General features: G+C 41.5%; 1 protein-coding gene across 24 annotated transcripts in view; it reads right to left on the bottom strand.

Annotated features, from left to right (window-relative positions):
- Positions 1-11081, bottom strand: part of itpr1b (inositol 1,4,5-trisphosphate receptor, type 1b) — a 110125-nt gene extending 99044 nt beyond the window's left edge. For all 24 annotated transcript variants that reach the window (XM_054785932.1, XM_054785939.1, XM_054785933.1 and 21 more), the window contains exons 1-5: positions 10924-11081; positions 9458-9571; positions 5560-5630; positions 4127-4242; positions 3677-3763 (exon numbers count right to left, since the gene is read on the bottom strand). In XM_054785932.1, the coding sequence (XP_054641907.1) occupies positions 3677-3763; positions 4127-4242; positions 5560-5630; positions 9458-9549 (366 nt within the window). In that variant the 5' untranslated portion in view covers positions 9550-9571; positions 10924-11081. The remainder of the gene's footprint in view (positions 1-3676; positions 3764-4126; positions 4243-5559; positions 5631-9457; positions 9572-10923) is intronic.
- Positions 11082-16898: the final 5817 nt, after the last annotated feature.

Below are 16898 nucleotides of genomic sequence, written 5' to 3'. Positions count from 1 at the left end.
TCTACTTTTGTTGTGAAATTAACAATATTTTCTCTGCTAATTTTGTCATGATTCCTACTTGGAATTAAAGAATGATGTCTGAAATTGGTTTCTAATGTGTTTTTTTCCAATATTCTCAGTGTAAAAAAAAATAACTGTCGTGTAATCATTAGTGAAAAGTACATAACCTTCGTGTCCAACTGCCAATGAAAATTTTGAAGAACATAATTCCATGGAAAAACAAACCCCATGATGATCACAATGGTATATATTCATGGAATAATTATTCAACTCTGCAACTTAAGTGATTTTTTTGTGTATAAAAGAGTAAAATAAGATTATTTGAACAAAGGTCTAACACACCCAGATTTCTAGTCTGGCCAGTTATGTACGTACACTTCCAGCTCACCGCGTAAATTGCGTATTGCTAGTAAATATTGAATTAGAAAATAAAAAGTGCCTTCTTGGGCCAAACAAAACTTGTATCCTTCAGCCGGTTATTCGCCAAATATGCAGTCAGCAGGGGAATGTGTGTCAGAGTTATGTACAGGAAATGTGATAAAGGCAGATAGACAGAACATGCAGTCTAATACACTACTGATATATATTTTTTTTAATTATAATCGACGATGCAACATTTTTGCAGGAAGAGTAGGGTTGATTTCAGCAGTGCAGCAAGCAAACTTAATGAAAGAATAAGTAGAAGGAAAATAGATTAAGGTGAAAGGGCACTACTGCAGTTACCTCCACCATCCAGCTATGTTATTAACTAGCAAGCATGCTGAAGAGGGTGGTTAAGAACATATAGGTGCATAAAACATTCAAGGTTGGGGTGTAAACATAAATGACTAATTACCATAACAGCAGGGTTAGATGTGGATATGTAGGTTTAAGTTTATTTTCTTTGCTTTATATTTTTTCAAACCTGTAGAAATATGCATGAAAATTGTAAGTGTTATCTGTTCAAAGTTACCAGAGTCCCAGAGAAAGGATGTGCGGAGAAAAGTATGGTGGTTGAGAATGGTAAATCTTTCCATGTAATGTCCATAATCCAGTGTCTGCATTTGTTTTTCGCAATATGTTTACAGTATTTGCACTATATATAAGTTTGTGGTTGCATATTTGTTACATTTACCTTAATTTTGCTATACAATTTTATTTACCTACAAAAGATTAATTTCTAGAGTGATGTAAGGCATAAAGTGGACACCGAGTTAAGTACATTACAGTTTGTGATGAGTGGCATTTCATGCAAATATATAGAAGTTGGGTTGTTAAGTTGAAAAAACTACTTTCTGCATGTGTGTTGTATTGTTCTCTGTAACATAAAACAGTAGTGGGGTAATGTGTTCACAGATTATAGAATGGCAAGAATGTTTGTGTGCCACTATGGAAGATGTAATGTACATAACTCGGTGTCCGCATTTTCTTTTTGCCATATTTTCAGAGCTTTAACTCAAGATCTAGATTTGTCACTGGTTTTTATTTACTTTATGATATTCTCTCAAATATAAGTTACTTTTCTAACAAAAGTCAAATCTATGCAGAGATAACAGCATAAAGTGGACACTGAGTTATGTGCATTACATTTGAGAAAGAGTGAACTTTGGAGGGTTGCTATGGGAAATGGAAGATGTCTCGAGCTCTGGTATGTTGGGTGTGTGTTTTGCAATGTTTGAAGTTTGTGTTTATAACATTACCAAGGTCTATCCACCAGTTTGAAATTTTACCCAAAATGTAACACTTGGGTACCCTTGATCTGAGCCATGCACGTAGCCTTTCAAACTGTTTTCTGTATGTCAAACTATAATATAAAACTATTAAAAAAAACATGTTTTGTGTGAACATTTTTGGTTTTCTAGAATGGATTAATTGGATTTATATTATTTCTTATGGGAAAAATTGATTAGGTTAACGTCCGAGTCGGACCGACTTTCCCGTAACAACGGGTTCTACCGTTATTAGTAAAATGTTCTTCCTTCAATTTTTATGTATTTTAACAAGTGTTTGGAACTATATTTAAGCAGGTATTTCATTTTTTTCCATTAAAAAGTTGCAAAAGTTTAATCGGCTGATATATCGGTTATCTACATTTTTTACTCCCTATTATCGGAATCAGCATCAGTCTCAAAAAATCCATATCAAACATAAAAACTTGTTTGACCATGAAAGGAAATGTATCACAGGCTGGTACAAGAGGACTCAGGGGAGCACTTCACTGAAAATATGCATCTCCATAAGCGCATAGTGTCTGTTTATTCTCTTAATTGTGCACGTATCTTCTTTTGGAAGATGCTTCCCTAGACCTCTACTGCAGCAGGGATTTTCTTCTCCCGTAAGAACCAGTAGTTTTTAGAGGGGAATATGACTGATGAACTAGATGTCATATTTTGTAAATTAATGGACCAGATTATGTTTGCAGTAAATTTCTCCCAAAATAACACAACTTTTAGCATTCATTTATTCATAACTTCTGCAAGAGGGTTTCAGTATTTTTTTTTCTTTGTTGCGGACTGAAAGGACGTACATGGCAAGAGCTCTGCTGTCAATACTAGAGTTTTTAACTATTTTGGTGCTTTCCCGACTACACTTCAGGAACACAAGCTCAGAACAGCTAGCCGACACCTGCAACATTAACTCGGACAGACGGGAGGTACAGATTCTTTGAAATTACAAGTGCTGACAGCTGCTAGCAAGCCAAGCTAACCGACTAACTGACTAACTGTTGAAGTTCAAAGCGGTTGCCTAGCAACAATTCCAAACACAAAGCAAAATTAAATCAGTCCTGGAAATCCAGGTTCAAAATCAGAAACAGGGCCCGTCTGGCTGTCGGGTGAGGAGGATGACACCTCGAATGTAAAACAAAATCCAGATTTCGATTAACTTCTCAATAGACATAATCTGATGTTATTTCACACCTTGAAGTAGGAGCTGAGAGAGCTACAAGAGGAAATGTACACTCATCCTCAATGAAAAACTCATGGAGATCCATGATGAAGTCATAAACCTTAAGGAGGAAAATAGAGCACTGCGCAAGGATACCAAGGCACTACGAGATGATAAGAAGGTACTACAAGACGATAATGCTGTAATTTCCTACAATCAAAGGAGGTGGATGTAGATATCGACAGCATCGATACTTGTGTCCCACTGTGTGGCAGAAACAACACCACGCCCGTCGTCATCGTTAAGTTCACCAACAGGGAATTCAAAACCGCACTTCCGAAACAGGGAAAGAAGCTAAACGGTACAAACGTCTACATGAATGAGCATCCGACAAGACGCAATGCTGACATCGCCAAGAACGCACAAGACATGAGGAAGCAGAGAACGATACAAAGCACTTGGACCACCAACGGCAAAATCTACATCAAGCTAGCTGGAGGACCAGCAAAGAGGCAAGAGCACTCGTAGTCAAAATATATCAACAATGTGGATAAATATGAAACATCATATTACCATGACAGTAATGAAAATGGATGATACAACGCTCAAAGAAAGAATGATGCAGCTGGAATGATTGCAATCAATAGCATTTGACATTTGATATCAATACCACGTTGCAAGGGCCTCCTCAACAAGAAGTACTGGAGTGAGGAACCCATGCATTTGCAATCTATGACACTCACACCACAACACGAAAGACGCAAGGGCAGGAAGACCTGGAAGTGGAAATCTCGCAGGTTGTGGAACACACCTGAATGACATTCCCATATTGGATGACTGAGCCAAGCAACTTGCGGTTCTCAGACTCATTCTGCTTCTTCTCCAAGTCAGCAGCATGCTACAACACAAGGGAAAGATGAACAACAGCCAGATCCAGGAAGTCGTATCTGGAAATTCTGCTGTCTAAGGAGATCCAACACAAGAGCTGTAGCAAAATTCGGCCTTTATCGATACTTACAACAAATCCATTTATCTCAGAACGCATGTGATGCCAGCTGGGGCAGCTGGGTGAAAGTACGTTGGTGTACCTCACTCCCTGACATTAGTGGACATGCGTGCATGAGAGAACTTCTTTTTTTAATTGAAAAAAGCACCTAGCACGGTTTTACACGCGATGCATCTCTTGTATTGGATCTCATTTGATTGCAAGTCAATAGCTTGATGCCGCTAACAGTCCAGTCAAGCAGAGGAAGGACCTTACATGGAGTTTGTTGAGGAGGACAGCGTCAGTCGTGCTGTTGCCTCCAGGTTTTGCCGCCTTCCAGAACTGCTTTTGTGCAGAGTATCTGTTCATGGGACACAGTTTGAAAAGGCAGTCTGGGGAGAGAGGACAAGAAAAGCTGAACTTGATTCACATTAGAAGGTGCGTGGAACTGCTTACAGAGTACATACAAATAACAACTTGCCATACAAGATGGAAAGCTTCTTGTCGGAACTGACCAATGCTAGAGCTACGTCGCAAGGTGCTGATATTTTGTGACGATGCTTAACCATTGGTTCACGAGAACGAGACCAGACGATATCTGAACATTACTTTTAAGAAAACAATGACAAACTATTGGACTGGATGTTTATTTAACTGAGTCACAAAACAAAGCAGGTGCATTTTGAAATGTTTTAAAACTTTGCATGCGTGAACTAAGCACGATGCACAATATTTTTTTCAAAACGCTACTGATAACCTTCTGCTTCTTTTTAGTATCTACTTTTTAAAATGTAACTGTAGTTTGTGCACACCTGCAGGTAAGAAGGACTCAAACAAATTGGGATTTGACAAACTGTACCTGTTGATTTGTCCCAATCAAATATCATGATATTACTGCTACCACATCCCTACTACCAGGAGGAGCAAAGTATAGAGCGGAGGAAGCCACCTGCTGTGACCCAGCAAGGTGCTTTATATTCGGACACACGCTCCGAGCAGCCGGTGTGATGCCATGGAGATCTCTGGCAAACCCATCGCACTTTTCAAACGCCGCGGCGCTGCCATTTCGGGTGGCTGGTGAGGTATTTTTCTGTGCTTGATGGATGTTTTTACCCCTCATCGGAGAATTTGGTACAACTAACGCGCAAAATGTCTTCCTCGGAAAGTGAATGTTTACAAGTGAGCTCAGGGGAAGTTACACAGGCAGCAGAAAAAAGTAGCGCTTGATATGCTCACCCACGCAGTAAGGGTAATCTCAACTCATTGGAGCATTTAATTATCGGTTAACAGAGCTACTTTTTAATGTTACCGGATTTATTGGTATGACGTCATAATTCCCTCATATCAGCCCGATAATTATTGGTCTGATAATGATTGTGCACCCCTACTTTTAACTGATGAACTTCTTTCCACAAATTGAAACAAAAAGTGAAAATGATTTGTTAAAACAATGATGGGAGTTGTGGCCGCTACGACTAATCATTTATGTTGATGTGTAGTCACGTAGAAGCACGTGTAAAATACACTGCTCAAAAAAAGTAAAGGAACACTTGGAAAACACATCAGATCTAAACTGGGGGAAAAATGATGTTGAATATGTTTCCTGATAATAAGTGGGTGATGTACTAGTAACAAAATGATGCCACATCATTTGATAGAAATGAAAATGATCACCCTATAGAGGGGGGAAACTGAAACTCAGGACTCACCTCTGAATTTCTTGGGTGGGTTGTTAAGGTCACCTGTGTCAGGTTGAACCACACAGCGGTCATCAACAAGCCTGAGGAAACAGTTATCATAAGAAACATTTCATTAAAATGTTTAAAAAAAAACATTTACCCAAAATGTCATATGACAGTTGCGTACATGTAAATCCATCTTGTGCATTAATGCATTAATAACTTAAAATAACCAAATACCGTGTTCCACTTTATTTCCTGTTTTGTTTTGGGTTTTTTGTAATATCATGACTTTTTTTTTTTCGTTTCGTTTTTCAACTTTATGCCACTAAGATGACTTTACTTTTCCTCACAATACCGTGACTTTCGCTGTTATTGTTTTTTTTTTTTATTTTGTGTGTTTTTTTTAAGAATGTGCCACATGCCAACAAAAAGCCTCAAATGGAAGCCAGGCCGCACTGTGGACACCCGTGGGTTAGTAGTATCGAGGGAGGATGCCTTACTCTGCCTTTGCATAAACAATGCTTTATACTCATTGCAAATTGCTCTGTGGTGTGTTTTTTTTGCGCACTGATATCAATATCGGACATCCCAAGTCGTTTCTGCTGCCATTGTGATTTTAAAAATAGCAGTTGTTTGATAATGAATGGCTTCACCCAACCACGAGCCATGGGTAAAAGAAACGTTTCTGTATTATCATTCATGTTCTCTGAAAAATGGTCAAGAAATCACAAATTCTGCCAGAGTGTGTAAACTTATGAGCACAACTGCATTAGGAAGCGGAAGATCAGCACTATTAAAACACAATGTTAGCATGCTTCATCCCACTCAGTCAGTGTGCGTTTTTATAACTCCCACAATACTCTGAGCACCACAAGATAACCTTGGCAATGAAATAAGAAAACGCATGATGGTTATTGAGTCTTCTCTATACATCATTGTCCATAAGGTTCCATAACCTGTTCTGCAGTTTCGATCACACAAGACTCACAGGATGGCCCGGGGGGGCGTCACATTCAGCACTTCGCCAGTGCAAGCAACGCCTGATACAATTACCCTATTTAAGTCACATCCTCTCCTCGACTCTAATTAACCGAGAGAGCTTACTGCAGCAGGTGCTGGGATCACAAAGCATAACTGTGCCAGATGCAAGAATTGACAAATGAGCTTGGTCACTGACGTGCTCTTCAAATAGGGCTGCACGTTTGTTGCCATGGCGTGTGACGCACACAACTGCAGAGTGGAAACGTGTGTTTTCTGAGAGCGAGGAGGAGGGCGGCTCAGTGTGGCCTTCGGTGAGTGGCAAACTCAACTGTGACCTGGCAAGAGGAGGAAGACTGTGGTATTTAAAAAGAAGATATTGGGTGGGGGGGGGTAATCACAGACGCTGCTTAACTCGCTTTCATGTTGGGAGAGGAAAAAAACAACAAATTGGGCTACAAATAGAGATGGGATGGCAAAAAGAGACTTGACTCACGCAACAAAAGTAAAGCATAGTGTATACATCTTGTCCTTTCGGTCACTACCCAAAGCTCATGACCGTAGGTGAGGGTAGGAACGTACTTGGACCAGTAAATTGAGAGCTTGGCCTTTTCTCTCAGCTCCCTCTTCACCACAACGGACCGATGCAGACTCCGCACCAATCCGCCTGTTGATCTCATTGTTCCATCTTTCCCTTACGTGTGAACAAGACCCCGAAGTACTTTTTTTCTTAACAGAGACAGCGTCTATATATGCAACGTCTGTGTCACACAGGTACACTATACTTGAGTACCATCTAGTGGTTTAAATGTGGTCTGCAAAAATGTAATAATTTGGAGCACAATTATCGACCAGCAAAATGTGACAGGCCTATGCCTCCTTGATCTTTCATTTGGAGAGCTTATATGACCCTTAAGGTATAGCCTGTGTACTTCAAGCTTAGTTGATTTCCAGAGGCGCTCAGTTTTAAGACATACTCCCCCGCAGTTTAAAATATTTTCCTTCATCGAGAGGCAAGCAAAATTTTGGAGTCATGTTTGACTTCAAGGGAGCCACTGGGTCAAGGATAGAGGTACAGTGCGTAGCAATGCACTACATAACGCCATCAACATCCGAGCACTCATTAAAGAGACATGGACCGAGCGAGGCACTGAATCGCTGGGCTGAAGATTGAGTAACAATCCTCCTCTTGGCCCTTACAGGTGCAGGCTTGGGCTCCGGCGGTACACACAAGTCAAAAAAACACTGCACAGTGGTCACTAAGGTGGCCGTCCTGTGACGTGTAAGCCCAGTGAGAAAAGAAGTGTCAGATAAAGACAAACCTTCCATTGCTGGGTTGGATGTGTCGTCATCACCGTGCAGATTAAAATCCCCGAGTTATGGCTTCTTATTGTGTCCTCCTTATGCACTCCGTTTGAAACCCTTTCTTATGTTTAGAATAATTCCACTGGAGGCTAACTAGTTAGCTCCGTAGCATGCTATGTTTAAAGCGGCGGCCGTCTCTTGTGTCGCTGCAGTGATCCCATGGCCTGTGCATTACAGTTGAGCTGTGTTGTCAACAAAGGATAATCGGAGCGTAAAGGTGACTATAGGGATGTTATTTCATGTCTACAGGGCTCTAATCATGGTAAAACCCGTATTTAGAAAGTCATAAACAGGTTTTCTATGCTCTAACTACAAAAATATTTGATTTTATTACATACTAGATCACGGTCGGGTCTGGAACTAATTAACCGTGATAAACGAGGGACGGCTGTATGAGGAATTATATTCATTAATCACGCTGGATTTCCTAGACACATACGGTGGTGTTCAAAAGTGTTTGGCCCCTTCCTGATTCACACTCACACTTAAATGTTTCAAATGTAAATGTTAGTCAATGACAACACAACACAAAATGCACTTTTTAAATTAAACATTTTATTTTTTTTTAATCCAAACCTACATGGCCTTGTGTGAAAAAGAATGACTCCCCGTTACAACATAACTGACATTAAGTTTGGAAAAGGTTATTAAGCCATTTCTAAAGCTTTAGGACTCCAGCAAACTACAATGAGAGCCATTATCCACAAATGGCAAAAACATGTAACAATGGTGAACCTTCCCAGCAGTGACCGGCCAACCAAAATGACCCCAAGAGCGCAACCACGACTCATCTGAGAGGTCACTAAAGACCCCACAACAACATCCAAAGAACTGCGGGCTTGACTTGCCTCAGTTAAGGTCAGCGTTCATGACTCCACCGTAAGAAAGACACTGGGCAGAACACGGCCTGCATGGCAGAGTTCCAATGAACAAAAACATTGCTGAGCAAAAACAACATTAAGGCTCGTCTCAATTTTGCCAGAAAACATCTTGATGATCCCGAAGACCTTTGGGGAAATACTCTTTCTGGAAGGTGTGCGTCCCATTACATCTCTCCAGCATCATACCAACAGTAAAATATGGTGGTGGTAGTGTGATTGTCTGGGGCTGTTTTGATGCTTCAGGACCTGGAAGACTTGCTGTGATGAATGGAAGCATGAATTGTGCTGAAGGAGAATGTTGGTGACCTCAAGCTGAAAGCAACTTGGGTTGTGCAGCAGGACAATGATCCAAAACACACCAGCAAGTCCACCTCTGAATGGCTGAAGACTTTGGAGTGGTCTAGTCCAAGTCCTGACCTGAATCCTACTGAGATGCTGTGGCATGACCTTAACAAGGAAAAGCCTCCAATGTGGCTGAATGACAACAATTCTGCAAAGATGAGTGGGCCAAAATTCCTCCACAGTGCTGTAAGACACTCATTGCAAACGCTTGATTGCAGTTGTTGCATTAGCTTTAGGGGGCAATCACTTTTTCACACCACGGTAAATATAGTCATTATATTGTTTAGTGTTTGTTACATATTACATGCTGTCGAGATATGACTTTTAGGCCATTTCGCTGAGCCTTAATGCGGACTTACCCTAAAGTGCTGATAAATCCACTGGTGGAGCCCTCCGCATAGAGGGAACAAATGTCCCCAATATGGAGGAAACTGGACATTTTATCCGACATGGCTCCTCCTGCTTGACAGCTCCTGCAAATTAGCACCAGAAGTACACAATCAAAATCAATTTATTATTTAAAAAAAAAAAAAAAACATGCATTTTGCAAGACATGGTCAGATGCCGTAGAATAAAAAGAAAGCGTGATGTGATCGTTTTTGCATGCAACATTAATACACATTAGAGGAAAGGACCAACCGTCAATGCTAGAGACCATTCATGTTGGTTAGATAGCTAATGAGACACAATATATAATAAATCAATATAATATAACCTGTACTTTTTCTGAAAGATTTTCTGGGTTGCCACGTTTAGACACTTGAGAGAGTCCAAATACTTACACAACTCGAGTAGTTGTCCACCACTGCAAAGTACAGCCACCATAACAATACAACAAACCATATTGTTGAATCTAGACCTTTTCGACTGTGTTCATTAAAACTTAAAATCACAATTTTCTTGCACAGAACTGAGATCGCCGTTCTCTAGGATGATTTTTCACACACGTTCGGGGCCATGGGCTTTTGTTTTCTAGAAAACACACTATTTTTTACTATTATTATCATTATTACTCGACTCCTCACTGTCTTGTTCTGCTCATTCTTGAGGGGACGTCCCAGAAGGCCAGTCCAGTGCAGGACTTTTTTTTTTAAATAAAACTGAATATACACAAAATAATCCATCAAGTAAAAAAGAAACGGCACGCTCGCTCACTCTAGAGTAAAGTGAAAAAAAAGTCAATTCATTGATGTGATCGCTTCTTCCGAGAGCTGATGAACGATAGCCAGGGCGAGTTGACTCCGCTGCCCTGCCGACACCTGCTGGGGGAGCCAGGAAGAAGTGTCGGCCATCATGCAAACATTGCTTCTTTTTTTTTTAAATAGCCGATGTTTATAAATTATCATGGGAAGCCATCCCAAATAGATGAATGAAAGTCACCATTATTCAAGGATGTGACATTTTTAATGTCTGCTTAGGTTAAGTGGTAACTTTTGTATGGGCAGCTGTAGTACAAATGGGGGGGGGAAAGCCTCTTTTTACCAAAAAAATGATAAATGTGTGTATTTACTGACGGTACCTGGAATAACAAGTTCTATTGCATCAATGTAATTTAAATAAATGCTAGCCATACATTTTTGGCTAACACAACAACGACAGAGACATGATTCAAACACGTTTTATGAAATCAGTCTGGTCGTTTTTGTGACTTGCTATCTACACACACACACACACACACACACACACACACACACATACACACACGAAAGCAACTGTATCAGGGATGAAAACAATGGAAACATGCGCGTGGGCTACTTCCCATACGAGGATGCTGACAGCTCAAACATAAAGTATATCAGCCGCCGAAAGATGGACAAATCATCACCTGGCTCAAAATGAAGTTAAGGCGGCAAAGCAGCAAAAGAAACCGGAGAAAAACGGGTCAGCGCCGGATCATTCCAACCGTTCTATCCTGGGTTAAGTCCATGGTGGTGGAAGTCCAGGTAGGGAGAGACTGAGCGGCGTTATCGCTGACTGCTGAGCGCTTCTCCTCTGCTACAATCCGCTTCCACTCCTCCACGCGTCATCGAAGACCCGCCCCCTTTTCGGAGGTATTTTTACCCGCGTGTTGCTTTGTGGGCAATGAAGTTTTGCAATGTTGTTGCCGGAAGTTGCCATAATTATTGACCACATACTAGAAAAAAATGTGTTTTTTATTTTGTATATTATATTTATATTTCTGTAATTTGTAAAAAAAAAAAAAATCATATTTATAAAATGTAAATAAATATAAAATGATTGTTTTTACAAAATGATGTAAACTTGAGTTAATAGCATGACATTTCAGCGTTTTCCCTTTACACTGTGACTTTTTGCTCTATTTTTCCCAGTTTTTCTGTTGTTTTTTTACTTCAGTTTTATTTCGACAATGTGTCATGGGCCGATGAAGCGCAGGCCGCACATTTATTTACATACAATTTTAGAAACAATGTCCCAATAGGTTCCCAGTATGACTTGAAAATATCATATCAATACAACTGTAATATTCACTAGAACCATAAACGTCTTCTTTCGTGTACTCTTAAAGGAAAAGTGCACTTTTTTGGAATCTTGCCCATCATCCACATTCCTTATGTGAAGCATGAACACATATTTCTTTCCTTTTTCTGTACGTTCTAATGAGATAAAATGAGTTAGCATGAGCTAAAATTGCACGTCATGGGAGGCACCTATTTTGATGATAAAGCCCTAAAAATGTCTTCCATTTCCATAACTGACCTGAATATGAACCAGGCTACAGTGATATTGTTATTGTAGAGGCAAACACGAAAAACTAGATTTATCTGGCGGAGTAACGCCACTACTACTCACAACGCCTCAAGCCACGGCAACGGGACAGATGCAAGAGTGGATACTACTGGCTCTCAATTTCGCTCCAAAGACTCAACAAGATGCTCGTTTGCTGTCAGCATTTTTTTTTACCTGAGGACTGGAAGACTCAGTCATCCCCACGATGAGAGCGGACATCGGAAGCCATAATAAACAGAGCAATATGGCTGAGCTTCTGTTCTCTCTTGTGAACTTTGATCGGATCCTCTTGGTTCGATCGCTCTTTTTTCTGACGTCGGATCACTTTTGTTTATGATGTCAAAAACAGAAGCACACTTTGCCTTACAAAGACGGGGTCATGCTGTGCTTGGCAGCCACTAGGAGGATGCGAATGAAAGGGATTTTGCTAGTGCAGCCAGTCAGTGTTAGTTTCTCTTTGTTGATTTTGTACTCCCGGTGGGGTTGGACGATATGGACCTTGGCCTGTATCACCATATTTTGGGGACGTATGGCAATATGACGATATAATTAAATCTAGTATAAAAAGCTACAAACCTTAACCCATATACGTAAGTAAATGCACTGGTCTCAAATTGTAAAGCACATTTATTGATTTATTGGTAACAAACTGCAACACCGCACGTGTATTTCGTGTCTACCAAACTAAGCTTTTTGTATTAGCGTTTTGTAGACCTGCTCTTCGTACCCAATTCTGAGGTTGTAGAATAAATTGAACGTGTTCTCACCTTTTGCCATCGCCATTGCTTTGCCAACTTTGCATAATATGGTCTCTTGCTCCACTTCTGCTCATTTTACACTTATTTTGAATAAACGTGCTGCTCGTCTTTTTTTCCACTCAGAACCTGCACGTCATCATCGGGGTTTGTAAAACGCTCCTTGCCAACTTTCGCTTCTGTTAGTTCCGGAGGAGGCGGTTTAGTGTTTGTAATGGTTGTGCCACGACTGAGCAGTCCCCACACTTCCCCATACTTCCCCACACGGACGCCACGCCACTTGTCCTCACGATGACAGTATTTCATGTGCATTATGTGCATTTCCGCGAGTAACAGGTACGCTTTTATCTGCCAATTCTGCGATCCGTTCACACGGAAATCACAGGGCCCTCCATGCTGCGGTGCGCGTGAGGCGCCAATGCGTCAATGCAGTGCGCCACGGCGCTCAGTCATCAGCTCGGCTTGTTTCCATTTTTCGTTTATACTGGTATAAGTCATTTTCTTATCATTGGAACAGTTTATACCGGTAGGCAAAAATCACCGCCCAACCCTAATTCCCACAGCGTTGTGAATATTTTGGTTTGAGCGTGCTCCTAAAGACTTTGTGTTTGCTTGGCTGATGAACCAGGTCATCATGGACGTTAGATATGCAGGATTTAGTAACTTCAGCTTCAAGTTGGAGTGATCTGGTTTCGTTCGGCTGACCCACTAAAATCCCAGTGTGACACCCACTGCTGTAACTGGAGCACACGCCTCCATATTCAGTACGGACGTATATTATACAACTCAAACACTAAGCCAGTGCAGACAGATCTTCCTCTAATATTCTGCTTTTTTGATTAAAATTGATAAAAATCCATTTCCTCGAGGCAGCACTGCGGCCTAGTGGTTAGCAAGTCCACTGTATATTTAGACTGTACGGTAAGTACTGTCTTTTGTTCTGTCTTCCAATCACTTGAAATGGTAACACTTTACAATAAGGTGCACAAAATGACAGCAGTTAATCAGGAAGGAACCTACCTAACCCTAAGCACTGCTCATTAGTTCATTAGTTCCTTAGTAACTACCCTAAATGTATGTGCCTTATTTCCTCAGTAACTACTCTACTCATTACTTCGTCATTAGTTCCTCAGTAACTAGTCTAAATGTATGTGCCTTAGACATTAGTTCCTCATTAGTTCTTCATTAGTTCCTCAGCAACTACTGTATTTTTGTAAAGTGTGACCCTCTAAATCACAATGTCTCGCCGATGCTTAAATCACATTATGCATTGTAAATCGATCCATTCATGTTCTCCAGCTTCTACACAAACCACATCAACGTGCTGCTGTTCTGCGGCTGAATCAAGCATGAATGGCGTGCTTTCTCAATGTGCATTTATCATGACACTGCAATATCGGCTACATTTGACACCAAGTGATGTCGGCTACAGATCACGGAGCATTCAGTTGTCATGGATACAGTGTACTAAGCAGGCTATCGCTCACCACAGAGAGGGGAAATGGGTAATAAAGTGTATAGACAACTGCTAGTCTTTTAGGGAAAGCATTTGTATCACTCACAGTGATGTTTTCCAAGTGCTTGTGTTTTTACGTGGAAACATAGACCCATGTTTCCAACGCTGCAGCATCTGCAAGAACACCAGAAACACAGGGATGAAAAAAACCCAGCAACCATGAGTGTGGGTGCACAGATTGTGAAATTCATCACCGTGCATGTATCAGAGAGAATATTCTCATGTGCGCATTCAGGCCTTCCCCAGGCAGCCATGTGTGGGCACAGTGGCTGGTAGTGTTCTTGTCTGCGTCTCTAACGGTCCTTTGTTTTGACCGTGTTTGCAAACTAACCCTGACTTTCATCCGAGATGTTGTGTTCTTTTTTTTCATCTGTTCCAGGCTGTGTATTGATGATTAAGACTGGAAAACAGATGGGATCCTGTGCAATGTTTCTTTTACTCCACAAGATCATAAACAGTGCGGTGGCCTCTACTGCTATTTTGGATCTGGGACAGAAGGCCACTAAAGGCACAGCGCCACTGGGAGAAAACAAGCATATCAATGGCTTATCTGTCATCTTGAGCTAAAACAGGATGGTGTTACTCACTTCAGTCATCTCACATGCACTTTACGTTTTACGATGTAAAGTCTCTGCTCTGATTGGGGCTGAGGAGCATCGAGTCAAGGCTTTCTCGGGTTGTGAGGTACCCTATTTTTCGACAACGAGCTGTTTCAAATGCACCGTGAACTTTCCTAGCACTGGTCTGCCCTATAAAGTGTATCAGAAGGTCATACAAACAGAAGTCTAATACCTTCTCTGTTTCTCAGCCTATTAGCGTGCAGCAACTGCAAATAATAGCATGTCCCTGCAGGGTCGCAGAGTCACAACTTAAGAGGTTTAACTTTAATTCCACCTGCCGGCAGTTCTTACGCAGTAAAAACATAGTTTAGAATCCCCTGATTCTTTTCATGTTGCTCATCGATAGAATTGACCAGCGCAAGGCAATGCCCTCGCAGTTGTCGTGATATATTGTAGCGACCGGGAAGTTTTGTCTAGTGTTTAGAGTTCAATTTGCGTATAAAGCGACGTGCATATTAACCAAGCTACAGCGACATTGTTATGCCAATCAAACCACTTTACTGCCGTATTTACACTTAGCCAAAACACGCCGGCTAGCTACTAGCCAGCTAGCACCTACCTTCGCCACAGACTCGCCCGTAGAGCATCAGCGTCGCGCTCACGCCCAGACACTTCCAAAAGGTAAGGCTACATATTCGAGATGCCGCCACTGCTGCTGTAGAGGGCCTTACATGCCGACATCCTGGGTCGAATCTCCGTTGGGCATTTCTGTGTGGAGTTTGGATGGGTTTTCTCCGGGTACTCCGGTTTCCTCCCACATTCCAAAACATGCACCATAGGTGAATTGGTGACCCTAAATTGCCTGTTGGTAAGAATGCGAAGGTGAATGGTGGTTTGTCTATATCTATATACTCTGCGATTGGCCGGCGATCAGCGCAGGGTGTACCCCGCCTATTGCATGAAGTTAGCTGGGATAGGCTCCAGCATGCCCCGCGACCCTAATTAGCATAGCGGCATAGAGAATGGATGGATGGAAGTTATGCTTGAAATGTATCTTTTCACAAAAAGCTGGTTTTCTCCCTTTTTAGTGGGGAACTAATATTTTCCTGAAACTTACCAATGTTCTACTGCTGATTACTGAAGAATGGAAAAAGGTAGAAACAAACAGATTTTTCGTGATGACAGATGGGAGTCTAATGTTTCGCTTGGTATGTTCCATGTTTGTATAGCTAAAGAACACAATATTCTGTGTGCCTTGAAAGGCTAAAATGGTCGCTACTGGAGGGGATGTCTTCTGAAAAATGGCTGGGATTGAAAGAGTTAACACCTCGTTCACTTCAAAGAGCTGGCTCCCGTCGTTCAACTTCAAAGAGCCGTTTAGTTCGTGACCAACACCTCACTTGCTTGCTGGGGGAACAGCTAGTTTGGTAAGTGATGTTGCTGTGGTGTGGTTATGGCCGACGAGAGCCAGTTTCTGCTGAACAGAGAGACTGCTGATTGACCTCCTCCTCGTTGTTCTTCCAGCGTGTGGGTATTGTTACTGACACAATGTGTATGCTGATACCCTCACAAGAGACAGGTCACACCCCTGTCCCGCCTGCAGGATGCCGTGGCAGCACCCTGGTTTAACATAGCTAGTGTCCTCACTAAAAATAAAAGATAATTATGCTAGTATAATGGTCTACACATTCCCATTGGAAATAGACTGATGAGACCTGGGTTATTCTAATTAGACCAGGTGGTTGTGGGGAAACTATGCATCACATTTTGTGCTGCATATATAAATGTGCCTGTTTCTGTGTTCAAATGTACACTCTCTTAAAAGACGCTTGCGTATTCCTGAACTGTGAGCACCACAATCATGATGTCACACCACACACACCGCACACGTCGTGGTGAATGATGCACCAGATGTCGGAGGATGAGTTTCCTCTTCTCCATCACCGATGGAAAAAGAACAGTAGCAGACAAAGCAGTGGTCTCCTCCGACCTGTGGAACATGTTCTGTAAGCTGCTTTCACTGCTCATAATCCGTCAGGGGCGATCACGAGGGAGGGATCACTTTCACTTGCTGCTATTATTTACGGAACCTATTGGGCGAGTGTTCATTTGTACCTTTAGTAGCATATCTTATTATATGTACACAAATCTACAAATGCATGCTTGTCTGACTATCAGTTGTGCTTTGTCCATTTATACTCCTCATATGAACTGTAACTTG

Source organism: Dunckerocampus dactyliophorus, chromosome 8, assembly GCF_027744805.1.
Source record: "Dunckerocampus dactyliophorus isolate RoL2022-P2 chromosome 8, RoL_Ddac_1.1, whole genome shotgun sequence".
NCBI lineage: Eukaryota > Metazoa > Chordata > Actinopteri > Syngnathiformes > Syngnathidae > Dunckerocampus > Dunckerocampus dactyliophorus.
Note: the sequence above shows the minus strand (reverse complement) of the source record. Positions and strands in the feature narration are given on the sequence as shown.